This window comes from Pseudorasbora parva, chromosome 5 (genome assembly GCF_024679245.1).
Source record: "Pseudorasbora parva isolate DD20220531a chromosome 5, ASM2467924v1, whole genome shotgun sequence".
NCBI classification, from domain to species: Eukaryota; Metazoa; Chordata; class Actinopteri; order Cypriniformes; family Gobionidae; genus Pseudorasbora; species Pseudorasbora parva.
This window is the reverse complement of record NC_090176.1, coordinates 4,782,238-4,809,920: the sequence shown is the minus strand read 5'-3', so window position 1 is coordinate 4,809,920 and position 27,683 is coordinate 4,782,238. Positions and strand designations below refer to the sequence as shown.

At 39.9% G+C, this 27,683-nt stretch overlaps 1 protein-coding gene across 1 annotated transcript in view; it reads right to left on the bottom strand.

Annotated features, from left to right (window-relative positions):
* Positions 1–309: 309 nt before the first annotated feature.
* ptgfrna (prostaglandin F2 receptor inhibitor a) overlaps positions 310–27,683 on the bottom strand; it is a 49,118-nt gene continuing 21,744 nt past the window's right edge. The window contains exons 4-8 of the mRNA XM_067443074.1: positions 21,474–21,896; positions 19,248–19,658; positions 17,033–17,140; positions 10,003–10,302; positions 310–1,917 (exon numbers count right to left, since the gene is read on the bottom strand). Of these exons, the coding sequence (XP_067299175.1) occupies positions 1,745–1,917; positions 10,003–10,302; positions 17,033–17,140; positions 19,248–19,658; positions 21,474–21,896 (1,415 nt within the window). The 3' untranslated portion in view covers positions 310–1,744. The remainder of the gene's footprint in view (positions 1,918–10,002; positions 10,303–17,032; positions 17,141–19,247; positions 19,659–21,473; positions 21,897–27,683) is intronic.

The following is a 27,683-nucleotide window of genomic DNA, read 5'->3' as shown; positions in this document are numbered from 1 at the left end:
GATGGTCCGTGTAGGACTGACTTACAGAACATCTCCGCTTCTTTTAAGAGGCTTTTATAGTTAGAGTTGTCCTGTGTGAAAAGAAGAACTGCATGAGGATTCTTCAAAAAGTTGCCTTTTGTGTTCGACAGAAGAAAGTCATGCAGGTTTGGAAGAAAAAAGTGAATAAATGAACCTCAGTAAACCACCAAGAGGGCCGCCGGATGGCATTCAACGTAATAAAGTATTATTATATTATTATTTTACATTGAAATAATCTGAATTAAAATGCTAAAACTATAATATCAAAAAGTAAACTCAAATTTCTTTCATTAAAACTATAGCTTTATTGAAGAACAGTTCCTAAAACATCTGGAATTACAAAAATCATTCATGTAAATCAATACTACCAGTTTCTGTTAATAAAGACATGTGTCATGAGGAAAAGAGGACAAATGACCAGAAAGCAGAGTAAATGAAGGGAAGTCAAACTGAAATGCCAGTCGTCAGGAATGGAAAGAAATATGACAGCATTCATCGTCATTAATAATTTAAAAATGGAGTTTCCCAGGGGCTTCTCAGCAGATTTGGGAAAAACAGAAAGCCCAAGTCAACAGTGTTATACACTTTTTTTTATTGAGAAATACATGTTTGCAGGTTTGAGAACCGGAGTGAGTCAGTCACTGAATGACAACAAAAAAATACTTATTTCCTCTTAGAAAAAAAAAAACAATAAAAAAGCGACTACTGCATATAAAAGTAAAACATCTTGGGGAAATTCCATTTGTCTATAAACCTGAACGGCGTAAATCTACCGCACATACCAACAGCTTCCCTTCTCAGAAAATACTCTGCTGACCACATGGTGGATGAAGGCCATTTCCACCAAAAGATCCACCACAATCATCGGTCAGTGGTGTCAGAATCGGCATGATGAGTGGATTCCAACCAGAGAGAGAGAGAGAGGGGAAAAAGAAGCAAGTTTGGAAACTGGGATTGGATACTGATATTTCTCATTGTTTGTCAGAGAAAGTGAGGACAAAGTTAATGCCAACAGCGTGCATGTCAGTTCTCAGAGCCTTTGAAATGCCAGACAAGCGTTCTTTAAGGGAGCTCTGAGCCAAGCCACGGATTGACGGGTTGGGTCCGTTCCCTCGAGTTTTCACTTTCTGGATCCCAGACGGTCTTGGAGCAGCCGTCCATCAGCCATCCTGTTCCTTTAGCCTGTGGATCCACGCTGCACTTTTTTCCACAGAGAAGAAAGCTCAGTCGTTTTAGGTAAATAACTCTGACAGACGGGCAGGGCGAGGGTCACAACGGACGTGACAATCGAATCTTCTGGGACTGCAGCGGTTTAAAAGGCCAGTCTAAAACTGGAGTCTCATAACCGACAGGATCTTGGCTCTTTCGTTAGAGTCCGTCCTATTAATTGGTATGATAAAATAACCATCATCAAATGTACAAACTCTAACATTGCTGGCTTGGTCATAGTGCAGTCACAAGTTTGTACTCCAGAATCTCTCATCCGATCAGCAGTCAGGATGTGTTATAAGTTACAAGGGGAAGAAAAACCATCAGTGCTCTATTCCTGAGAATAATAAGTGTATTGCTACCGAGCGGAAACAGAGCCGTCAGTCGCCGTCAGTGGCTCGATCCTCGGAGTGCATATAAACAGGTTCTCCATCTCATGTTAAGCAATGTGCATACACATCCAACAAGTGGTTTTGGGCAGGGTCGGGCCACAGCGTTTGGAGGGAGGACGGGTTTAATCCATGTCCATGTCCATGTCCACGAGCTTCTTTCGGGGGCGAGGAGTGTGCATGGGGTTCCTGGAGAAACAGCAGTGGGCGACCGCAAGACCCAACAGCACTGAGAGGACGGCGGCGATCACAGCAGCAAACACACCGTATCCCAGCGGCATCTTCAGAGACTCCCACACTGCAGAACAACAAAACACAATCAGTCACCGACAGATATGGGGACACAAGGTTCTTCGGCATTAAATGCATGTATTGTGAGTCTCCGTAAGTGGACCGTAATGCTTTTGAGGTCCGGTGTTGCAGCTTATGTGGATGCGAGTTTAGTAATGGAAGCAAAAATTTGGGAGGAGCGACTGGGGATGTAGATTTCTGAGGTGTTGTGGTCTTTGAGAGCTAGGGTTGGGTATCATTTGGGTTTTTACGATACCGGTGCCAAACCAGTACTTTTAAAAAGGTACCGGTGCCAAACGAGTACTTTTAAAACGGTACCGGTGCCAAACCAGTACTTTTAAAACGGTACCGTTGCCAAACCAGTACTTTTAAAACGGTACCGTTGCCAAACCAGTACTTTTAAAACGGTACCGTTGCCAAACGAGTACTTTTAAAACGGTACCGGTGCCAAACCAGTACTTTTAAAACGGTACCGGTGCCAAACCAGTACTTTTAAAACGGTACCGTTGCCAAACCAGTACTTTTAAAACGGTACTGTTGCCAAACGAGTGCTTTTAAAACGGTACCGGTGCCAAACCAGTACTTTTAAAACGGTACCAAACCAGTACTTTTAAAATGGTACCGTTGCCAAACCAGTACTTTTAAAACGGTACCGTTGCCAAACGAGTGCTTTTAAAATGGTACCGTTGCCAAACGAGTACTTTTAAAACGGTACCGGTGCCAAACCAGTACTTTTAAAACGGTACTGTTGCCAAACCAGTACTTTTAAAACGGTACCGGTGCCAAACCAGTACTTTTAAAATGGTACCGGTGCCAAACCAGTACTTTTAAAACGGTACCGGTGCCAAACCAGTACTTTTAAAACGGTACCGTTGCCAAACCAGTACTTTTAAAACGGTACTGTTGCCAAACCAGTACTTTTAAAACGGTACCGTTGCCAAACGAGTACTTTTAAAACGGTACCGTTGCCAAACGAGTACTTTTAAAACGGTACCGTTGCCAAACGAGTACTTTTAAAACGGTACCGTTGCCAAACCAGTACTTTTAAAACGGTACCGTTGCCAAACGAGTACTTTTAAAACGGTACCGTTGCCAAACCAGTACTTTTAAAACGGTACCGTTGCCAAACCAGTACTTTTAAAACGGTACCTGTGCCAAACCAGTACTTTTAAAACGGTACCTGTGCCAAACCAGTACTTTTAAAACGGTACCGGTGCCAAACCAGTACTTTTAAAAAGGTACCGGTGCCTAAACGGGGCCTGAACCGATGCTTAAAAAAAAAAAAAAGAGCCACAAAACGATGGTGGATGACATTAAAGAATGGCTTTTTGTTACATTGTTTTACCATCTTCCAGGTTCAGCTTTATTTTGCTGAAATAAACATATTTTAAATATTTTAAAACGTATCTCCTTGTTGTTTCCATGGTGATGCGTCGTGCTTCTCACATGACACAGCAGCCGCAATAGCACTGTATCACAGATGCATTTTTTTCTTTTTTATTCAAAATATACCATGTTAAATATACCATGTAATACCATATATAATGAACTATCTGGTATTCTGATTTTCAAATATGTGTAAGTGAATGTGTTTTGTCCTAAGGATCATGTTATATTGCGCGATGGGCGCTGCCATGTTAGTTTGCACCTCAGCGAATGAGACGAAATACATGAAAGTAAATGACCAATGAACTGGGAGAAGACTAGAGTAAACTACATAGTTAAGTTATTTATAAAACGTGTATCTGATATGAATAAGACGCATAGTCAAACTGTCTGAGAGGATTGTTATTGCCACTTCTATATACATCAGTGTGTTTTTTGCTTGTATTTATGTGCATTTAAATGTCTGGAACCTAAATAAACATGATGTTGTTGAAAACAATGAATAGTTGTGATATGTGACGAGCGCTGAGCGTGTCTGTCTCTAGATCAGCGCCAGCCAAAGCGTGAAAGCACGTCTGATGGCACCGAAATGAGGAACCGAAATCTGCGTTCTGATTCGGTCTGATACATACCGGTTATATAGGTACCTTTCGGTACCCAACCCTATTGAGAGCATATATGCTCCACTGAAGAAGGGATAGGAAGTCATTAGTTCCCTACATGAAAAACCATAACCCCTTTTAATTGTGAAAGGCCAGTGGTTCTAAAATAATAATAATTTCAGACTGCCAGAAGTCCACAAATGTCCATCCCCTGATGCTCATCCAAAGCTTGGTTTTAGAAGTAGATACCATGGAGGCCTCCATGTAGTGTTTAATAGCTGATAGTCCAACTATAACACTCTCCTGGAGAGCCAATTTCCTGCAAGAGTTTAGGTCCAACACACCCACCATCTTGAAGATGTGCTGGTTCAGGTGTGTTGATTAGGACTGAAGCTAAACTCCTGAGGAGGCCCTCCTGGAGCAGGACTGGGCAACAAGATCCACTTTCCTGAAGAGTTCATCTCAAACCCTGTTAAAACTCACCTGCCTGCAGCTTTCTAGTGATCATGAAGACCTTGATTAGCTTGTTTAGGTTTGTTTGATTAGGGTTGGAGCTAAACTTTGCAGGAAAGTGGATTTCGAGGGCCAGAGATGCCTAGCCCTGTGCTGAAATTATTATTGATGTCTTCTGTAAAAAGAGAGTGGAGTCCAGAAAGTCTTTACTTGCGTTTTGTGATAAGGGCATAGCTTCACCCTTATCCCAAGGTATCTTGCAGAGATCAGGGGCCGTATTCACAAAACATGTTATCTTACCACTAAGAGTTCTTTTAAAGGGCGGTAAACTTTCTTAGTTATGAGTTAGGTTCTCTTAAAACCTATTCACAAAGCTGCTGAGAGCACCTTTGCTAAGGAATAGAGAGAGGTATTAAGCTAAGAGTAAGGGCAGGGTTCACCTTGTTGCTACAGATCCTGTCATTACGCTTACTAACTATGACTACATTGATTGGCTGATAGGGGAGGAGTCTCGGTCCATGATTTAAATAATATAAATGTTTTGTTTAACAAGGTATAAATGTTGCCATATTCAAATTAAAGATTTTAAAGTATATGTTCAGTTAATAGTCAGACTCTAACATGTCGTCATCTCGAGAGATTGCAGAATTCAAGCGAAAATTATGTTTTACAAACAAAGTTTGTGAGGAGCACGTTCAAAGTGCCTATCTAATCAGCACAAGAAGAGGTATATAATACACAGCGAGAGCCGACTCACCTAACGTTAGTTTCCAAAATCTCGGTCTGTGATCAGAACTCTAGGTTTGGGATAAACTCTCAGCTCAGAGTCCTCGATCACTTCGGACAACATGTCAAATACGCTTAGCCTATGTGTTTTACTTTACTAAATAATTTGTAAGAGTGAACTCGAGAAATCAACTACCACAGATAATCTGCATTTTTTTAAATTAAAGATACATTAATTATCACTATTGCCTCAGTGTTGTATAGTGTCTTTGGGCAGATTGCTCTAACAGCCATTAGGATTGGTTTGTGATTTGGTCTTAGTGACTTAGGAGTTCTCTTGACTACTAACGTGTCATGGATTTAGGAGCTAGTTTTAGCACTAAAATGCTTTGTGAAATACTCTTAGAACAAAAATTTAGGAGTCCTAAAATTAGGACTGACACGGCCATTATTTTTAACAGTTTCTCCTAAATCGGCAAGTTGTCGATCTTAAGATGTTTTGTGAATAGGGCTCCAGGAGGATATAGGGCAAATTTCTGTAATAGAGTGGCTCTGACAGGCCAGTGGTTCATGTCAGACTCCCAGAAGTGCACTAAACTCTCCATCCACTAATGCCACTCCTAAGTTTGCTTTAATAGTAGATACCATGGAGACCTCCAACGTAGTGTTTAATAGCTGATAGTCCAACTATAACAGGGGTGTCCAATCCTGCTCCTGAAGGTCCACTTTCCTGCAAGAGTTTAGCTCCAACACAGCTGACTGGAAGTTTCTAATCATCCTTAAGGTTAGACCTAGGTTCAAGAGTGTTAATTCGGTCTGGAGCTAAACTCTGCTGGAAGAAGCAGGGTTGGATACTCCTGGTCTATATGATGGAGCAGAGCTGGGCAACTCTGGCTCTCAAGATCCTCTTTCCTGCAGAGTTTAGCTCTAACCCTGATCAAACTCACCTGCCTATAGCTCTCTATTAATCCCATGATTAGCCTAAATGGGTGTATTTGACCAGGGTTGGACCAAAACTCTGCAGGAAAGTGGGCCAGAGCTGTGGGCCAGAGCTGCCCAGCCCTGTGCTGAAGTAATTATTAGCAAAAGCAAGCATGTTAGTGCGAGCCAGGGCCAGTCTCGTTCCCATTGTTACTTCTGGGGTTTAATCAGGCCTCATCTGGGCTTTCTCAGGGGGCAACGGTCAGGGGTTTTTGGCCCACTGAATACCTTGTTCCAAAGCAGGGCAATTAGGGCTTGAGGAGTGGTCATGAACAAAGGCGGAGTTTACCTGAGTCAGGAGATGGTGAATATCGCTGCTCATTTCACATGATATACCAGCTAACCTCAACATAAAGCATTTAAAACAATATTCAACTCAAAACTCCCTTTCAGACACCAGCGAGTGTTTTACATAACTTCCTTGTGATCCGTTAGGAATTCTGAGCACTGTAGAAATTGTGATAAATATATTTAGCGTCTGTCATGCTCATTTTGCGATCTAGCTAGTTTTCAGTCAGCTGGTGAAGTGGCGTTGCAGGGCTACTGGCCCAATAGTGGAAACAACTTGATTTTGGCCTCTGTGTTTGAGGTTCCTGGTTCTTCTTACCTAGGAACTATTGAAATGGAAATTAATAAAGCTTTCTGACACTACTCTGAAGAGAGAGGAGTCTTTACTTGCATGTTGTGATAAGGGCATCACATTCCCCTTATCCCACTGTATCTGGCGGAGATTAGGACGATATATTGGGAATTTCTGGAAGTGGTTGTGGAGTGTTTGTGACAAACAGTGGATCTAACACATGCTTGTAGGAACAGCAACAATGGAAGACCTTATTCTCATGTATATCTATTGTCTTCAATAACTTTTACATAGCATGCATAAAGATAGAGATGCTGTACAAGGTAAAAGTTCACCTTTTTTGCAGCGAGAATATCAACATTGGAAAGTAATAACTTCTTCTTAGAGAAAGGTATTGCACTTTTGAAAAAACCCTGGCAAATAGTACAGTCATTTTGACTACTTTTATAGTAATTTCATGTTGTTATTTTGAAAGACTATGAACTGAGTTGGATATGAAAATCATCTGCACACAGGTTATTTCTTTAAGCTGTACTGGTTTATTTAAGGAACCAGATTCATTAACAGAATCAGATTCAGGACCAGAGTTTAAAGAGGTCATGAAAATCAAAATGTTCTTGATATTTCCATATACAAGAAGTTAGTCTACAACAAAACCATACTGCAAGTTTCATATCTCTAGTTTAAAATATGAGCTTTTGTTGTCCACACTTCTGAAACGGCAGGATTTCAAATCTCCCCATTCGTAATGTAGACAAAGTGCAGCTCCAAAAACAGCACGTACCCGTCCGAAAGATCAGACTATTAGAAACGCATGTCTAAAATTGTAATGACACGCCTGAGTAACTGAACAAGAATGTTTTTGTTTATTTGTCTCATTTCACAACTCTTCTCTTAATTATTCTAAACATGCTGCCGTTTATTCCTGAATATCTTGTATGGAAAGTTCTGGCAGTTCAAGTACTTTGTCCTCGGGGGGAATCATTGTGGTTGGATTAGTTCATTTGAATTTGACTCTGGCTCAGACATATATGGCTCTATTACAGCCAATGTCAAAACAAGCATGACATGCTGAGGGAGAGGGCATGGATATGGTACAATGGAGCACGCCAATCATATCAGGTTTACTGCCGTTTCTGAAAGCGGTAACAACCCTTACGATAGTGTTTGTGGCAGAGACAACGAGGATGGAAAATTACCACTGTAAAGCCCTATTCGGAGGGAAATTGTTTCTCATGTGGACGTTTGTGAAAATACATTTGCATGCCCCTTCAGTGATAAACTCGTGCATTCGGATGGGGATTTATTCCCAGCGGAGGAGTGCGTTTTGTGATCCTGCGCACCTGTGAACATGCTCACGTGGTCCGTCGAATGATTGTCTGCTGTGAAAATGTCATATGCTTGGAATCTGCTGTTTAAAAATAGGAAGATGTCATTTTAAAAATGTGGAAGTGAGAGGAAAGTCAATAGGCCTACAATGCTGCAAATCTAGTCTATAACGTTAATTACTGCCGTACGCTCATTTCAAATGTTTCCGTGTTTTTCTTCTCTTTCTCTTTTGAGCAGCGATGAAAGATTTATTATCTTGTGAATACTTTCCAGCATTTAAGTAATAAAAGAGTAGCCTATAGATTAGGGCTGTCCTCGACTAAGGATTTAGACAATTGAATCAGAATTGTCGAATCTCTCTATGGTCGACCGATAGTCGAATGTGTGTGTGAATGGGTTGGGAGGGGCACGACACTGTCAGCAGAAGGGTAAAACTATTTTTATTTTCCTTTACACACTGCACACAGCAACAACTTTTAATAAAGCGACCAAAACTGCCTGCCAACTGACAGACGAACTGACAATGGCTTTCTTATTTAGGTTTAAATAGCCTAAAAGGTAATGTGGTGGATAAACATTAATACACTGTTTTCTCATAACATGTTAAAGCCGCGATCGAAATACAGAACATCACACAAATAAAAGAACATTTTGATAAATAAACCTAAAAAAAATACCTGCCTAGAGAGGAAAAGAACACTTTGAGTGCGTTACATGTACGTTCTTAAGCCGATTGTACCTAAAGCGGTGAAGGACGCGAAGCTCAGCCCCGCGCCTCAGGATCTCACACCGCCACCTGACGCGCACTTTATATACACGCGAGCTCAGTTTTGAATTGACTGACAGAAGAGCTACACAAAAGCGCTCTGTGGTGCGGCAGGATTTTAAACAACTTCCTGAGTGGCCGCGGACAGGCGCTGAATGCTGCCGCCGGTGTGTGTACACTCGTTGAACGTGTTCTAATTTTAAAGGCGCGGTGCGAAGCTCAGCGCCCTTAAAGGGGTCGCACACCGATGCTTAGCTAATCAGCGCCGCGACACGTCTTTAAAATATTGAGCACCCCCATATTGCCAAAATGGTATGATCCTCGTTTCATAACACCCGCGAAGATTCGACCGTGAGATCGGTGGCCGAATCAGGCTCCACATATCGATGCATCGAATCTTCGACTATTCGGGGTCACCCCTACTATAGATCTTCAAAATGCATTCAAATGACAACTGTACGGTGCTCCACAGTGGCCAAAAAGGATATAACCAATTAATTTTGAAGCAATCTTTTCTTGCAAACTCAGAGATGTGGATTCGGACGGCAATGAAATCACTATGTGACCTTGTGTTTGTCTAAAAACAGTTAGTAATTCAGCCGGGGACTTTTACGCAGATGGTGGGAGAAAAACACTGACATTCTGGATTGAGACGGCGATAAAATCCCAGACTAGCCGCTGTCAATGATGAAATACCTTACGACCCCACGAGAAACAATCACCATCTGAAAAGGGCTTTACACTTATTTTGATGCAAAAAACTTCAGAAGCTAACCTCCAGAATGGTAATTCAACTATTTCACTGCAAAAAATACTTTTCCTACTTAGTATTTTTGTCTTGTTTTAGTCCAAATATCTAAAAATTCTTAAATCAAGAAGTATTTAATAGACAAGCAAAAGTAATTGTCTTGTTTTGGGAAAAAATAACTCAAAATGAAGAGTTTTTGCTTAAAATAAGACAAATAATCTGCCAATGTGGTGAGAGAAATAATCTTATTTCAAACAGAAGACAACATTATTTTTCCTTACTCTATTGGCAGATTATTTGTCTTATTTTAAGCAAAAACTCTCTTCATTTTGAGTTATTTTTCCCAAAAACAAGACAATTACTTTTGCTTGTCTAGTAAATACTTCTTGTTTTAAGAATATTTAGATGTTTGGACTAAAACAAGACAAAAATACTGAGGAAGAAGAGCCTTTTTTGCAGTGTTGCGTTTCACGACCCCTTTAACTCTTCCCATCCCTAGACACAACCGTAAGGATCCTTACATTGCAGTTGGACAGAGAGGTATGCTGTAGCCGAGATGAGCTCCATCTCCTTGCCCCAGGCTCCAGTAGCAGGGGACAGGAGCCAGGGTGTGGCCCTACAGTGGTATTCTCCCACATCTCGCTCCTCAATCTTGTGCAAGCTGAGGACAAACGTGTGTCGGTCAGTGCGCTCCAGGCTGCTGTCGTTGGAGCCGCTCTTCTTCACCACCCCCCAGCGGTCCATGCTGATGAGAGGCGAGACTCCATTATCCACAGGCCGGCCGGCCTTCTGGAACCAGCGAACGTCAAACGCCAGATCACCTGTGGGACACACACGGGGTAAAACTGTTTAACTCTTAAATGCATACCTAGCGACCCGGGACGTCATTCACTCTCCTCCTCCTCCTTAAGTTAGACATCAACCTTCTTAGTATTCCTCAATCAATCCATTTTAAACAATATAACAAGAAAAAATAATAGAATTATAATTAAATGCCTGTTTTTACACTAGTTTTTTGTCAAAATTGTATAGGGTCGCTAACGATTGTACGTATATATTTTTTTTTGCACAATGATAAATGAATCTATAATGACAAAAGGTGCAATTCACCTTTATTCCACAAGGTGGCATTGTCTGAAACACAATGATGAAGTGACGTTTCACTCATAGTTAGCTAAAATGACTATTTTAACCAGCAGGTGGCAGCAGAGGACCACTCATTGGCTCACTTTCATTTTAAAAGGGTCTATTTGTTTTAATGCACATTTTTCATGTTAACTCCATTAAACGGCTTACACAAACACATTTTGTTGCAGATAGATTTTTTAAAATAAATTATGGGTAACAAACTGCTTATTCCAGGTTTTCCCTTTTACAACATTTTCAGGTCTTATAATTGTGTATAATATATATACCATTTTATACACTGTATAATTATAATTGTGATGTCATATTTCAAAACTCAAATGAACAAATGAAACAACTTGACAAAATGTGATTTGTAATTCCTCCTAACTTCTGACGGTAGTGTAACTGTGTGAATGCACCGGTGGAGGTGACTCTTGTTCATAGGCGTAATGTGTCAGCACTTCAAACACTCGTGCCAGAGCTGGAGCTTATTCATCATGTGTACCACAACCACAAGTGTATTCAAGTAGTGTATGGAAAGGAAACCAAGTTAAATAGTGTCTTTCAGGTGGTTGAATAGCATTACAGCTCCACTGAGGAGGCAGAAACCCTCCCTGATGATCCGCAGTGGGGCTGGAGACTCAGACAGGCCTCTACACGCCGTCCCACTGCTATGGGAGGAATCTAAATGAAGGCCATTGGGTAATCAGAAACTGACAACCACGAGCGCAGCTCACGCTCACCACGGCATTCTGATACTCATCACGCCAAAACCAAGCTAATAACTAGAAGAACACCACGTGAACTCAACACAACGTGTGATTCTTAAAGTGTAACATGACCTTCACACTTACAGTATTTACAATTTCATTGTCATTGCAAATTGTTATGCTATATAATTAGGTTGGACCCGTCGAGGCGTGGACTCCACTGACCCCTGAAGGTGTGCTGTGGTATATCGCACCAAGATGTTAGCAGCAGATCATTTAAGTCCTGTAAGCTGTGAGGTGTGGCCTCCATGGATCGGACTGGTTTGTTCAGCTCATCCCACAGATGCTCGACTGGATTGAGATCTGGGGAATCTGGAGGCCGAGTCGACGCCTCAAACTGGTCGTTGTGCTCCTCAAACCATTCCTGAAGCGTTTGTGCTTTGTGTCAGGAGCATTATCCTGCTGGAAGAGCCACAGCCACCAGAATACCGTTTCCATCAAAGGCTGAACATGGTCTCAGCAATGCTTAGGTAGGTGGAGCGTGTCAAAGTAACATCCACATGGATGGAGGACCCAAGGTTTCCCAGCAGAACATTGCCCAAAGCATCACACTGCCTCCGCCGGCTCGCCTTCTTCCCATAGTGCATCCTAGGGCCATGTGTTCCCCAGGTAAGCCACACACACGATGTGGTGAACAAACAAGTCTAATCCCTGGAGGCCCCACCTCACAACTTAAAGGATCTGCTGCTAACATCTTGGTGCTAGATGCCACAGCACACCTTAAGGGGTCTAGTGGAGTCCATGCCTCGATGGGTCAGGGCTGGTTTGGCAGCAATATTAGGAATATAATAATAATCAGGAAATATTATACAGCATATTATATATATATATTTTCTCCTATATTATCAAATCCTGCTCTCTTTAATCCAGTAATCAATTACCTCACAAATCAATCTCCATATTAGAGTTAAGATTCATTCCAACCATGATGACCCTAGTTGGGCAAATTAAGGAAAGCCTCTGGCATTGCAGGAATCCTGATGATCTTTAGTGTATTAAAGTTATATGATCATCAGTGATGAGGAATGACATGTCCGAACTAGCGCTCGCTTCCGGGGCCCGCGGGGGGACGAACAGCCGAGACGAGCGTCCTCTACATTCACTGGGTAATTGTGCCTTTTCTACTATCTGCAGAGATTAATGACTGAACTTCACTGCCTCCAGACAGCATCTAATGCTGAATGCGGTGACGGGACGGATATATTAATATACACAGATTACACTAAATGACTATTAGGGTGGTATTTACCACACCTCAAACACTTCACTGCAACAAAACGCTCTTCTTACTTAGTATTTTTGTCGTTTCTACTCAAAATATACAAAAAAATATCTAAAGATTCTTTCATTAAGAAACATTTACTCGACAAGTACAAATCATTGTCTCGTTTGGGGAAAAATAACTCAAAATGAAGAGAGTTTTTGCTTTAAATAAGATCAATAATCTGCCAATGGGGTGAGAGAAATAATCTTGTTTTCTGTTTGAATTAAGATTATTTCTCTCACCCCATTGGCAGATTATTGATCTTATTTTAAGCAAAAACTCTCTTCATTTTGAGTTATTTTTCCCCAACACAAGACAATAACTTTTGCTTGTCTAGTAAATACTTCTTGTTTTAAGAACTTTTAGATGTTTGGACTAAAACAAGACAAAAATACTGAGGAAGAAAAGCATTTTTTGAAGTGTTCATCTGTGAATAGAGATTTTTCATACACCCAAAGATATTTTTATAGCCACAAAACATCTCTCACAGTTACCCTCAGCTATTTTCAAAGTAGAAATGTGTGCTTCACAGCCTCCATAGTTTGTGTAGGATGACGTTTTCTCTGAACCTGAGCTCATATGGAGCCTAAGGGAGCAGCACTGGCCTTATTCTCAACCACGGCGAACAACAACTAGGCCAAAATTAGCCTTAAAACAATGTTCTTTCTGCTCTAATCGAGCCCAGAATAAAAGAGGAACTCGCAGCTTTGGGTTGAGATTGTACTCGCGGGTCCTTTCATCTCCCGGCCCGACGCTTCCCTTCAGTTGGAGCACATTTTCCTGGCTGCATTACTTGAGTACATTAGTCAGCCTGCGCGCAAGAACAAGCAATGCAGGCATTTTAAGATTTATGAGTTTAATTAAAAATTAAACACTGTAATGTGATTTCACACTACAACGCTGTAGAGGAATAGATCACCCAAACCTAAGTGAACATGTCGTTCCCAACTTCTATTATTATGTATCTTTTGGGTGGAAGATAAAAGCAAGCACGCAGCTCTGGAGGGATAATCACACAAACATTAAACTTCTGTCATCATTTACTAACAAAACTACATCTGTATTTCTTCTGTGGAACATGAAGACATGTTGAGCCTTCAGTGAGGGCGAGTTCATTTTTTGGTCTCTTTAATTTGTTGTGTTTCTCAAAGCTTACTGTGTTGCTTCAGAAGCCTTGGAATATAATACATGAGTCTATTTCTACTAAAAACAAGACTCGAATGACACACAGGTGAGTAAATGCTGACTGCACTTCCATTCTTAGGTGAACTACTCTTTAAAAACACAAAACCTAAGGTTTGCCCGGGGATTACACTTAAAGAAACACAATAGAAACACAAACCTTTTCCCTCAGGCCGACAATCTTTTCAGAGTCCTAACAATGAACGCAGCACAAAAACATCTCTCGTTTCTCTATACTGTACTGAAAAGAGAAGTGTGAACATTGTGCTGGCATGCATCTATGACTACAGCAAGTGTGTGCCTGTCTGTGGCTACAGACGGATGAGGGAGGGACGTTTTACCTCTTATGCTGAGTATTACCCAACGCTCAGCCACGAGAGTGCAACATTTCTGACAGATACGATCACAGCAGGCAATGCCCCGACGGCCGCGCCGCAGCTCTCGACATGCTGACGATCACTAAACACTGACATCCACAAGCAAACAGAGGTGTTAGAAAGGCACACATTACACCGTCTTAAACATATGAGCCGTGACAATATTTATCCCATCGACAAGCAATTTGTCTGTCCAGAACAAACGAGGCATGATGTGGCAAAAAATCAATCACAAAAGACCGTCAGTCAGAAGAGTTCCCTCTTCTCACACTTCCTCACAACTAAAGACTGCACTGGGTGTGTGTGTATTAGGTTTCACACTCTGTGTTTTATGTTTATTTGTGGGTCCTTTTCATGTTTTCTACCATTTTGAAAAGAACTAGCACTTTTTAACAGTTTTTGGAAGTTGATATCATAACTAATGCGCTAAAGCAACTTACAAAAAAGAGGTTGTGTGGAACATTACAGTCACCATGAAATCAAAATGTTTAAATAAATCACAGCATTTATTATAAATGATTTATCGGTGCATATCATTATTGTTTTAAATTCATGTTCCTGGTCATTTTGAATCAGAATAACGCCCCCTACCTCTTGCAGTGACATCCCTTTCTTCTCAGATGACGCCCTACATCCTACATTTGTTCTTGATCCAGAAGTGTTTCACTCGGATATACGGCACAACAGTGAAAAACAGACTAGCGCTAACTAGTGTTTCATGCCGACTTCACATGACGGACGTTACAATTCTGCCAAAATCTGAAGAACACACCAGTTTATGACGTTTTACACAACATACGCCTCTTGTGGGTTTGTTTATTATAGTCTTTGGCTAATTCGATTCAGTGTTGGGTAAGTTACTTTAAAAAAGTAATTAATTACTAGTTACTAATTACATCTTCAATAGTGTAATTACATTACTGTACAAATTACTCTCTCCAAAAAGTATTTAATTACTTATTACTAATTACTTTTTAATTACTTTCTAAATCCTATATCAACCTCGAGTTACACAATTCAAGGATAGATATGAAACGCTCTTAACTCATTCAAATACATAATATAAAACTACATAAATTACTCTTATTAACTGACCAAAGTATTAAAAATGTGAGAAGGATACATAAAAACATTTATTTTAAAATTAGACTTTAAATATTGATGTTAATTCCAGTATTGAATTATGTATAATCATATTTAGTATTTAGTTTAACTACATCAGAAGTAACTGTAATTAGATTACAGAAAAAATAAGAGTAATCCCTTACTTTACTTTTTCAAGGGAAAAGTAATTAAATTACAGTAACTAATTATAGGCAACACTGATTAGATTATGCTTTCAGCTACTAATAAGAGCAGTTCCTTTAATGATTTCACTTGTGTAATGCTGTATGGGCATAAACAACATCTGCAAAGTTACGACACTCAAAGTTTAAAGCAAAGCGAGTTATTTTCTTTTAAAGAAATCGCTTTTTAAGGACTACAACAAACAGCTAGTAAGGACTACACAAGCTTCCTCCCAGGTTAGTGACATCACTAACCCTGAAATTTACATAAACCCCGCCCCTGAGGACACACAGCAAAGAGGTTGAGATTACATTAAGAATTCTTCGATAATCATGGCAGGATATGCTAATAAATGACTTGAAGATAGTTAACTCCACATCAGCTTCATAAATTCATCAACTCTCTCATTCTACATGTCGTCACTTCTTCTTGAGTCTCTCCATCATTGTCCGACTCCATTTTGAGCATTAAAGGCTGAACAGTTTCTCTGCGTGTCTGCATGAGGTTATCAGAGCTGCTAACACAAACTTTTAAAGCTCCGCCCCATCAGCAGCAGCTCATTTGCATTTAAAGGGACACAGACATGCTATGTTTTTGCTCACCCTCAAAAAGTGACGATTTTAACATGCTATAGAAAACGATTTGTGGGGTATTTTGAGCTTAACCTTCACATACACACTCTGGGGACATCAGATACTTATTTTACATCTTGTAAAAAGGGGCAATCAACCACACCTTTAACACAGATGTGTGTGAAAAATGTATACTTCTCAATAGTATGCTTGCTATGTTGACCAAAGCATGTGAAATTTAGGCACTTCTGTAAAACTGCTAAAATCTTATTATAAATAAGCACTTCAGTTTACTACCTCAGATAACTGTGCATACCGTATTTATGAGTAACTATTAAGCAACAGGAACAAAAGGAAAAGACGTGATACAGGATGTGACTCAGGGGGCAAGGATGGGATGATAATTTTCAACCGGAGGTATTGGTTTATAATATTGTCTGTGAATAACCACACACACAAATCATGAGCAACAGCATGTGACTTCTGAGGAAAAACTGAAGAATAAACTGAATATAGAGGTTAAACCTGGATATTAGTGTTAAAGCATGCCATCCAGAGTTCTTACAAGGTGAGAGTGGATTACAGACAGAAACTGAACAGCGAATAGAAAGCTAAAAAGTGTTTTACAAAAATACCTTTAAATAATTCAAACACTTAAAGCACTCTTTTAGTTTTGAGGTTCTCTTCGATTCTTGCATCAGCACTTTAAGCCGAATGTGACATTGTGAAAGAAACGGGAGTTAATCTCACAAAACCTGTCTGAAATATTTCCCCAAAAATGCATTCATGTACAATAAAATCACATTCTCATGGCTTACAAGTATATATTTCATAAGAATTTGGACATAAACCAAAATTAAAATGCAATGTCATGTCCTTGGATTAGATAAATTAACAAACTAAAATCACATTAGTTTAGAAAGACAGACGGTTGGAAATGATAAGAGAGAACAATCTGCCTGATTTCTTGCCTGTATTCGGAGGAGCGTCCTGGATGGAAATGATGCACTTCATCTGGACCGTGTCTCCCGGTAACACACCGCTTGCTTCAGAGTGAATGGATATGTTGAACACTGGACCTGCAGAAGGGGAAGCACACACATTCACAGCTTATTAAAGTCTATCTAGATTTCACAGACTTCCACAGATAAAAACCAGTTTGGTTCTAATTCATACAAAACAAAGGAGTAAGAGTGAGTAAGTGGGGGGGGGGGGGGGGGGGGGTAGTTTTTTCTAAAACTTCCAAAAGTCTTGCCGTCTATTGTCGACATGGGCAGCATCCTGACTGAATTTGAATCTCAAAAGTGTCTGAATTATAAAAATTCACATAGTGGAAGTTTACAATAGATTTGCAGGAGAGATTCAAGATCCTCCCGATTGATTTTGAAAGTTGCAACAATTAAATATTCTGCATATTAAAGTGCATAACACGGCCCATTTTAATCCATCTATTAAAAACTATTATTATAACCCTTAAAACGAGTTCTATTCGTCCTGAAGTCAGTGTTTTTGAAATAAACTGATCTTATGTTAACACAAAGGCAGATTCAGAGAGTAGATGATAAAAGAGTGGATGGGTCGGAATCACCCCATATATATATAAATAAAATCAACGTTTCACTTGTTTGTTCTGCCATGTTAGATTTATTTTTTCCATTATAGGATAGCCTTCACTGTGAAGAATACATGCGATTTTAGCTTTTGTTTGGCTTTTGGAACAAGCAATCATATCTGTAGTGTGTCTATGATGTTTTAAAATGCTGCCTTTGAATGAGTGAGTGAGAGCGAGAGTGTAAGTGATTAAGGAGAGAGAGAGAGAGAGAGAGAGAGAGAGAGAGAGAGAGAGAGAGAGAGAGAGAGAGAGAGAGAGAGAGAGAGAGAGAGAGAGAGAGAGAGAGAGAGAGAGAGAGAGAGAGAGAGAGAGAGAGAGAGAGAGAGAGAGAGAGCGTCTCTGTGAGCAGCAGGAATCTGCCCTGAGGGAGAGACTATAGAGCTCTAGTCATCCAGAATCAAACATGAGAGGGAAGTACAGAACTAGAGAGTGTGTGAGGGTAACAAGACCTCAGCTGTAAACACACCTACAGGCTATTCAGCATCACCGTGTGTTAAAGGGATACTTCACCGCTTTTTCATATTAAACTGTTATTCCCTTAACGAAGACTGGGATGTATCAACTCTTCTCGTCATGCTCTTAATCTCTCTGACGCGCGGTGACGATCTGATAGCATTTAGCTTAGCCCACTAAGCCCAGTTCATTCACTATGGTACCAAACAGAGATCAAGTTAGAAGCGACCAAACACCTCCACGTTTCCTCTATTGAGATGTGAGGGAGGATGTACTGCGCCGATTCAAAGTACTCTCAGAAGTGCTAGTCCGCCATACATTATAGTTCTCCTTTTTAACCCGCTTAGAAAAGCGTCACGTTTTATTTTGTGTCACCATACTTGATCGTTCAACTATTGGTGTAACTGTATTTAAAGGGTTAGTTCACCCAAAAATGAAACTTATGTCATTAATGACTCACCCCAATGTCGTTCCACACCCGTAAGACCTCGTTTCATCTTCACACACAGTTTAAGATATTTTAGATTTAGTCCGAGGCCTTTCTGTCCTTTGAATGTAAGTGTATGCACACTTGCTGTCCACGTCCAGAAGGGAATGAAAACATCATCACAGTAGTCCATATGAGACATCAGTGGGTTCGTTAGACTCTTTTGAAGCGTCGACAATACATTTGGGTCCAAAAATAACAAAAGCTACGACTTTATTCAGCATTGTCTTCTCTTCAGTGTTCCTCAAATAAAGAATCAAACGGTCATGATTCAAAATTCGGATCACGTTGGCAAACTGCTGAAATCTCGTGACATTGGCGATCCCAATCTGCTGATTCGTGACCGTTTGAATCTTTATTTGAGGATTGAAAACAAACACGGAAGAGAGGACAATGCTAAATAAAATCTTTTTTTTTGTTATTTTTGGACCAAAATGTGTTGTCGACGCTTCAAAAGAGTCTAACGAACCCACTGATGTCTCATATGGACTACTTAGATGATGTTTTCATTCCCTTTCTGGACGTGGACAGCAAGTGTGCATACACTTACATTCAAAGGACATAGTTTAATATGAAAAAGCGGTGAAGTATCCCTTCAAAGCTCACTGTATTCTGAGTCTAGTCTCGGTAATACCTGTGTGCACAAAGGCAATCTCAATCTTGTTGGACTCCACACTAGGGGTGTCAGCTTTGATCCACTCTTGATTCTGGTCCCGTGTCCAGGCCGTGACGTCGCAATAGTAGAAGCCGCGATCTGTGACCTGAGCCCCGTACAATCGGAAGCGGTACTCCAGCTGCCCGGTCTTCTCCAGAACCACGCTGTCAATCCGGCTGGGCTCGGTCCACTCCTCCGACTGCAGCACGGCGTCTTGGCTGAGCGACAGCACTTTCCGAGATTTGCCTCCCGAAGTCTCCTCAAAGCGGATGAGGACGGTGTAGCCCGGATTCGTCAGGTTGTGGCCCGTCACCTGGCAGGTCATCTCGAACGTGGAGCCAGCAGTCGAAGCCTCTCTCACACGATGGGCTACTACTTGCACCTTTGAAGCTGAAAACACAAAAATCATTAAACATTTGTAGAATACAGTCAGAGAAATAGAAAAAGACACTCCTGAATTAATGTGCCAAATTTCCCAACTTTCTGCCATATGGTTCTTCCCTGCCGAATACTAACAGATGCCATCACACCTTACAAATGCTCGCCACCATGTCAGCATCACATATATTTTCAGAGCACAGCATCAGTGAAATCAAGGGTGCTGTGGAAAGGGTCCAGTCCCAGACAGAGCGGCCATTGTGCGCTAAATCTGTCTTCACAGAGAAGACGCCATCACAGACACAATTAAACTCATTTACTCTAATCCCTTATTGAGCACTGAAAAATGAGAGACAGTGGAGACTTTCAAACTTCAAGCTTTGATGCAAGCTTTTTTAAACAGTGCTATATGTGGTGCAACGGTCACAGATGCTGGAAGCTCTTAGATCATGGGGTAAAAATGAAGTATCAGAAGAGCGAGTGCAAATCCCAAAAGGACAGACTGGGGACAGCGAAACTCACTGAATGGCATTGTCAACCAAGATAGTAAGATTATTGGCATTAAGCAGACCACGTTATCTTCGATTGGTTTGTCGTACAGAAAGCTGGAGCTATTCTTGCAGACTGTACTCCTCATCCTGTATTCATGGGTTTAAAGGTATCATGAACTGGCTTTTTAAAAAATTGTATACTGTTGTCTGAGGTCAACTTATGACGATTGTGTGGTTTTTACATTTAAAAACATCATAACTAATCAGTAATAGGCTATTTTCTACACTGGTTTTGAGGCTCTCTCCTGAACGCTGGGTTTTGATGGGCGTATCATTGGAGACTTGGAAGTAAACGCCCCGGGACATTGGGCTTTGCGAGCCCTGGGAGTCTGATCCCGAATCGCAATGAACCAACAAATAAAGGATTCTCCAGCCTGTGACAGCAAGCTAATGTATGTTCTGTTAGACACCTATACATACAATCTGTTACAATGCAATAGCTACTATCACATATAAAAACATATTTTACTCACGTAAGTGTGTTGCACCATTCCTGTTGGATCCAATATAGAAGCACAGCAGTGTGTTTTAATCTCAATGTCTGCGAATCCAGTGTCGACATGTGTCTTGTTTATAAACTATTATCTTGCTATCTTCGGCGTGTTTATTGCTCGTTTAGCTCCATGAGTCGGTGGGTGGGGCTACAGAAGCAGGCGGTGGGCGGGGCTATATTAGCAGGCGTTGGGTGGGGCTACAGAAGCAGGCGGTGGGCGGGGCTACAGAAGCTGCCGTACACATTTATCTTTAGAGGCGGCGTTTCCCCCTCTAATACGTCATTGATTTGAGAGCCTCGTTTTCTGGGCCTGGTGTCTATAAGAGCTTTTCTTTTACTAACAAGGAAGTTTTCAGCTCTGAAACTTACAGGATATTCTTATATTGCCATGACCTTATGAACTTTTATATATCAAAGGCTCAAGGGAAAGTTGATTTCTCAATTCATCACCCCTTTAAAATGCTTACTTCTGGTATACGTTATAGTATGCCTAAACTTAAAAGGCAATCTGTATAAATATTCTTTCATTCAAACTGCTGTAAGGCTTCTAAACGTGTAAGATGTCAGAATGTTGTGTTTGTGTGTTTTGTGTGATATGGTTACAAACTTTATGCTGCACCAAAAATCGCCCTTTGGGCTGATAATAAACTTTAAATATTGAAGTTGCTGCTAAATCCGCTGGCTAAGCACATTCAAGCATACTTTCTTACAGTATATTTCTGGGCAACATTATCAAATTAGATGGAATAGAAAGACAATAATAGGAAGATATTTAGTGCTTACGCTTTGGTGCCCATTGAACAGTAACAGGAGTCGACTGGACCTCCTTCACTTTGCTCCATTCACCTTGCCGGATAGGCATCAATGCGGTCACCGCGCATGAATAAGAGCCTTTGTCTCCTTCTCGAGTCTGAAGCATTCGCAGAACGAAGACATTTGACTGTTTCCTAGTCACCGCTATGTCCCCGCTGTCCAGCCTCTGCTGGTACTCCTTTTCAGGTATCAGAGCTCCTTGCTCATTCAGGTGAGCTATTGCAAGCGTCTTCTGAGATACGTCTCCAGGTGTGTTTGTGGAGAAAGACCAGCTTACGGCCAGGCGGCCATCTTGGAGGTGTAGGAGATCGAGCACCTGACAGAGCAGCTCAGTGGGTTCGCCGGTGGACTGAGGGCTCAGAGATGCTGTGAGGGTCACCTTAAACTGCAGCTCTGTGGGAGAGGAAAGGAAAAAAGCAATCAGTCACACAGAACACGTCCTGATTTCTTCAAAGGAGGGTCTATGGGCGGGAAAATGTATGTTAGCCTTGATGCCAGCCGAACTCAGCCTCGCCCACAACATTTGAGCTCGGGCAGTTCGGTCTGGACTTGATCCATAGAGGAGTAATTATGCCTAAACAGAAACTGACCAATGAGATCATCAGGGCGGGCTTTAGCTGATGATGGACAGATGATGAACAGAAACTGACCAATGAGATCATCAGGGCAGGCTTTAGCCGATGATGGACAGATGATCAACAGTATCGTAATCATCATGTCATCAAAGGGGCTTGGGTTGAATTTGTTCAAATCCGAAACAGAAAACGAACTTGTATATACATTCACCTTCACTGTTTCTCTCTGAAATGATGATCGTGTTGGTAAGTGCCATGTGTGTCCTTAAATATTTTTTTACAACACCGGCAAAGATCGTTTACACTCATCTTTATTTTCTAACGTTACTTATTCCAGTGTGTGTGCAGATATGGTTGCCAAGTTTTTACAACAAAACCCGCCAACTACTAGCCCTATAGTATCTCGGGGGGAGGTTCTCCCAAAAAAATGGTGCTTGGGGGATAAAATGTGTGTTATTTTGGCAAGGTTGCTGCTAAAATTTGCATTCATGGGTCTATATTTCACATAATTGAGGTCGCTTCACTTCAACCCACGGACATGGGAAAAAAAGGCGGAAAACTGCAGTCTTGGCAACACAGTGCAGTTGAGCTCTGTTGACATTTGACAACTAACATTATGTGTCGCTCCTCTGCTCTGATTGGATGTAGGTCTGTCCAATTGAGGTCTTTCCTGGTTGGGTTGAAACACGCCCCATAATCACAGCCCAATGAGCATCAGACTCATATTCTGACTAGAGCTGCGGATGACCACGTCAGGCTGATGTTCTTCATCTTCAAACCAAACTTGGGTCTCCAGCCAACTGGCTAGTGCGCTTCCCATAATGTTTACACGTTAGTTCAGTAGACGGTTTTAAGGTACATGAAATTAAAATAATAATGTTTTAATGGCAGATAATTACCAGAACTGATTAGCCAGTATATTTATAAAGTCATTTTCACACATCTGTAGGCAATAATCTACTGGTAAATACTGTATGTGTGAAAGGGGCTAGAGCTTCATTTGAGTCATCATCACTCAAAATCATTACCAAAGTCCCCACGTTGCAGTTTATTTTAAAGAAATTGATACTTTAATAAATCAAGGATGCATTAAATCCATCAAAGATGACAGTAAAGACTTGTCATATTGTAACTTTAGATGGCTATTTCCAATAATGCTGTTCTTTTGATCTTTCTATTCCCCAAAGAGCCCTGGCTTTCACAAAAATATGAAGCAGCACAACAGTTCTCAAGATTAAGAGAGATCAAGATTATTGAGAATGATTAGTGAAGGATCATGAGACTCTGAAGACTGGAGTAATGATGATAAATTCAGCTTTGATCACAGGAACACATCACACTTTAACATTTATTCACAGAGAGAACTGATGATTTACATTAGAATAATACTTCACTGTGTTTACTGTATTTTTGATTAAACATATTAAACATACATAAATTAACAAACTTTTGAAATGGAGTATGCATGTAATTACTGCTGTTTAATAATAACTGTAATAATGATGTGTACAAAAGTGTGACGTATTAAACTATACAGTGTAAAAAAAAAAAAATGCCTTGGTTATTTTTTAAATAGATTTTTGCTTCTTGTACATTGTAGATCTTCTTGGCTCCTCCAAATGACTGCTTGATATAATAATAATAATAAAATAATAAATCACCCTTTTACAGCCATTTCACATCAAGATATAAATAAAGAATGTAAAACACAGAGATATATAGCCGTTTTAGGCTACACCACCCAGTCTGTAGAGGTATGCTAGTCGACATAGTTTGGGTAGGAAGTGAAGGGCAAGGGTGCACATTCTCTCAATTTTCAGCTGTCATTGCTCCAGCGCACACACACATACACACACACACACACGCAGGGACGCACACACACCAGCTGTTGTGTGCTTTGAGAAGAGACACCTGTTTGTATGTTTTAGAAAACACTTTAGTTATTCTCTATTGTAAGCACTGTTCAGCTAAAGGACTTGAAGTGATAAAATAATAGTCTGATGCTCCTTATCTCACCCTGATCCATATCAAACTATCCATGCAATTCCTCTAGCACTGCTGTGTGTGGGACATTCAGTATCGCAGAAACTAGGATCAAGCTTTGACAAACAGCTTTACGGCACGCTGCATTACGAGGCAAAGCTTTGACTATCCTGCTACATGGAAAAGCCAGAGCTGAATTCCCAGCACAGTTCGAATATGCAAAACACTGATTAACATTTAACGTTGAGGGAGAAGATACTTCAGAAATAAATCTGCATGTTGCACAGAAATCCTTGACATGATTCTCTCATACGCTCTGCAAACACACAACCAACGTTTGAAAGCTGAACACAAACAGAAGTCTTAAACGAGCCGCTGTAATGTTTGAGAGATTGGGGAATCACATCCTGTCATAATACAGTCAACAAATATGCTTTTCTTTCAATTACAGCCCATTCATGCTAAATATGGTAACACTTTATTTTAAGGTTGTTATTAACTATTAACTAGTGTCTTATTCTCATGCATATTATAGGATATTGTCTGTTTATTAGCACTTATAAAGCTCATATTAATGCCTTATTCTGCATGAGCTTATTCTACATCCCTTAATCCGACCCAATACCTAAACTTAAACGCTACAAAAACTACCTTACTAACTATTAATAAGCAGTAAATTAGGAGTTTATGAGGCTAAAGTCGGAGTTAATAGTGAATATGTGTTCCCCAGACTAAAGTGTTACCAAAATACTATCGGTTGTGTAAAATAAATAAGATCAGGGTATAACGTAGTGTGCTTGACAGTTATGTTGGCAAAACTGATCTACTACTTAAACTACTTCTTCTTCTTCTTCAGATAAACATTATCTCCTCCTGGGGCTTTCAAGAGAGCCCGGCTCAGACGCTTTCTGACTCGGATTGTTGTCTCTTTTCTAATTTATTCATTCTTGATGTGACGCCTCCACCTAACAGAAAGAAAGATTAATGGCAAACCTTTGCTTGCTAACTTTATTAGCTTTCTCCTGTCCTAAACTGAAGAATGGCACATAAACTGCCGATATCGTTTGCTCTCATTCTCTGTGATGTTCCTCATTTTAGGCTGATTTGGATAAAAGAAATGAATATGCAAATGTAACCGTTGGAAACAGCATCAAAATAGCTTAATGCATTGAAATATCCTGCGGCCGGTGTGACATACAAAACTATTTGCATATCATTTTTACAGTGCCTCATGTTGTACTTTTCACTATTTTGACACAACCCGAGGCCGTTTGTAAAGCGAGAAGCTCGAAGACAAACAGTTTATTAAACTTCACTCAGCGCATCAGAACATACACATTACCTTATTAAATATATAAAGTCTTAATGAAAACTAAAGAGTGTGTCCAATACCGCCCAGTCCGACTTAACATATGCTTTCTCTTTCTATCATTTGACACGTGAGCACATCAGGAAAAGCACTGGGTCAATCATTCACAGACAAACAGCAGGTCAGAGATTATCATCCACTGTCACTGAGACTGAACTGTGATCAGACATACGGAGCTACAATACTACAAGAAAGGGGATTCATACTAATGACTATCGGACAAACGTTTGGAATAATTATGATTTTATAATGTTTTTGAAGCCTCTTTTGCTCGCCCAGGCTGTATTTTGATCTAAAATACAATAAAAACAGTGAAATATTATTATATAATGTGAATTAGCTTTTCTATGTGAATATCTAGCAAAGTGTGATTTATTCCTGTGATTTTCAGCATTGCTTGAGTCTTCAGTCACATGATCCTTCAGAAATCATTCTCATATGAGGATCTGAAGCTTAAGAGACATTTTATTTATACAGATTTTTTGATGAACAGAAAGTTCAAAAGCACAGCTTTTATTTGAAATATAATCTTCTGTAACATTATAAATGTCTTTACTGTCACTTTTGATCTGTTTAATGCTGAATAAAAGCATTATTGGTTAAATGTTAAGCAGCACAACATTGATAATCATAACAACAATAATCATAAATATAATTTTTTTTTATAAATGTTTGGAATGATTTCTGAAGGATCATGTGACACTAAATACTGCAGTAATTGTGTCTATCACTAGCAAAGCTTAACCTAAGTCAACATGTCAACAATGTGATAAAAACATGCTTATTCATGCTAGCAAATGTGCTAAAACATGTCATCAACATGCTGATTCAAGTTAGCAACTTAAAACATCCAAACAACAAGGTAACTCATTTTAGCGTTCTAAAATATATGCTTATGTTAGCAACAAGTGCTAAAACATGCTAGCAAAAAGCTATTTCAATGATAGCAATTTTCTAAAAAGGCTAACATCATACTATTTCATGCTAGAAAACATTAAATCATGTTATCAATAAGTTAAAACATGTTAATTAATGCTAGCAAAATGTTAAAAATGCTATCAAAATGCCAACTTATGCTACCAAATTGGTAAATCATGCTAGCAATATGGTAAAACAGATTATCATATCAACAATGTAATCATGTGGTAAAACATGCTAAATCTTTATCAATGTGTTAAAACATGCTTATTCATGCTAATAATGTGCTAAAACATGATAACTTGCCAATTCATGTTAGCAATGTGCCATGAAATGCAAATCTGGTAATTAATGTTATCATTGTGGTAAAACATGCTAAATAATGTTATCAATGTGCTGAAACATGCTTATGCATGCTAGCAATATGTTCAAACATGATAACAACATGCTAATTCATGCTAAGAAAACTTTAATCATGTTATCAAATGTGTTAAAACATGCTAGTTCATGCTAAAAATGTGGAAAAACCTAATTTGCTAATTCATGCTAACAATGTGCTAAAAAATGCAAACATGATAATTCATGTTATAAATGTAGTAAAACATGATAAATAATGTTATCAATGTGTTAAAACACGCTTATACATGCTAGCAATGTGTTAAAACATGACAACAACATGCAAATTAATGCTAATAAAACGTTAAATCATGTTATCAAATGAGCTAAAACTTGCTAATGTTTTATGCTAACAGCATGGTAAAACATGCAAACAAAATGCTAATTCATGTTATCAATGTGCTAAAAAAAGGTAGCAAACATGCTGTTTTTTATTTGGTTTTTACATTTTATTGTATTAGCATAGGAAACAAATGAATGCTTTTGTGATTAGAAGAGACTGTTTTCAAAAACATTAAAAATGGTAATTAATTCCAGCTTTTGACCGGTAGTGTATGTGATGCATGGAGAGGTCTTTAAAACAAGTACTTCTATTCATATTATTAAATACAATTAACTTTCTAAAACACCGTCTCACCAAGATCTGCTTTTTTCCATTCACGGAGGGTGAACTGTAGGGCAGCCAGTGACTCTGTTTGCCTGCTAAACTTCAAACATCCCTCACACGTCGCTGCGCTGCAGTCTGGAGGCCGTAAGAGGGTCATGAATCGAGATAACATCAGGGCCAATGGCAAACAAAACCACTCCATTACCCACAAACACACCCCTGTTACGGCCAGGGCTTTCTGAGGTACTCTCCACTTCTAGTAATACTGCAATAGTTTAAAGGTGAAGTAGATGTAGAGTATATGCTATGGTGGGAGAAAGTTTGCACGTCTG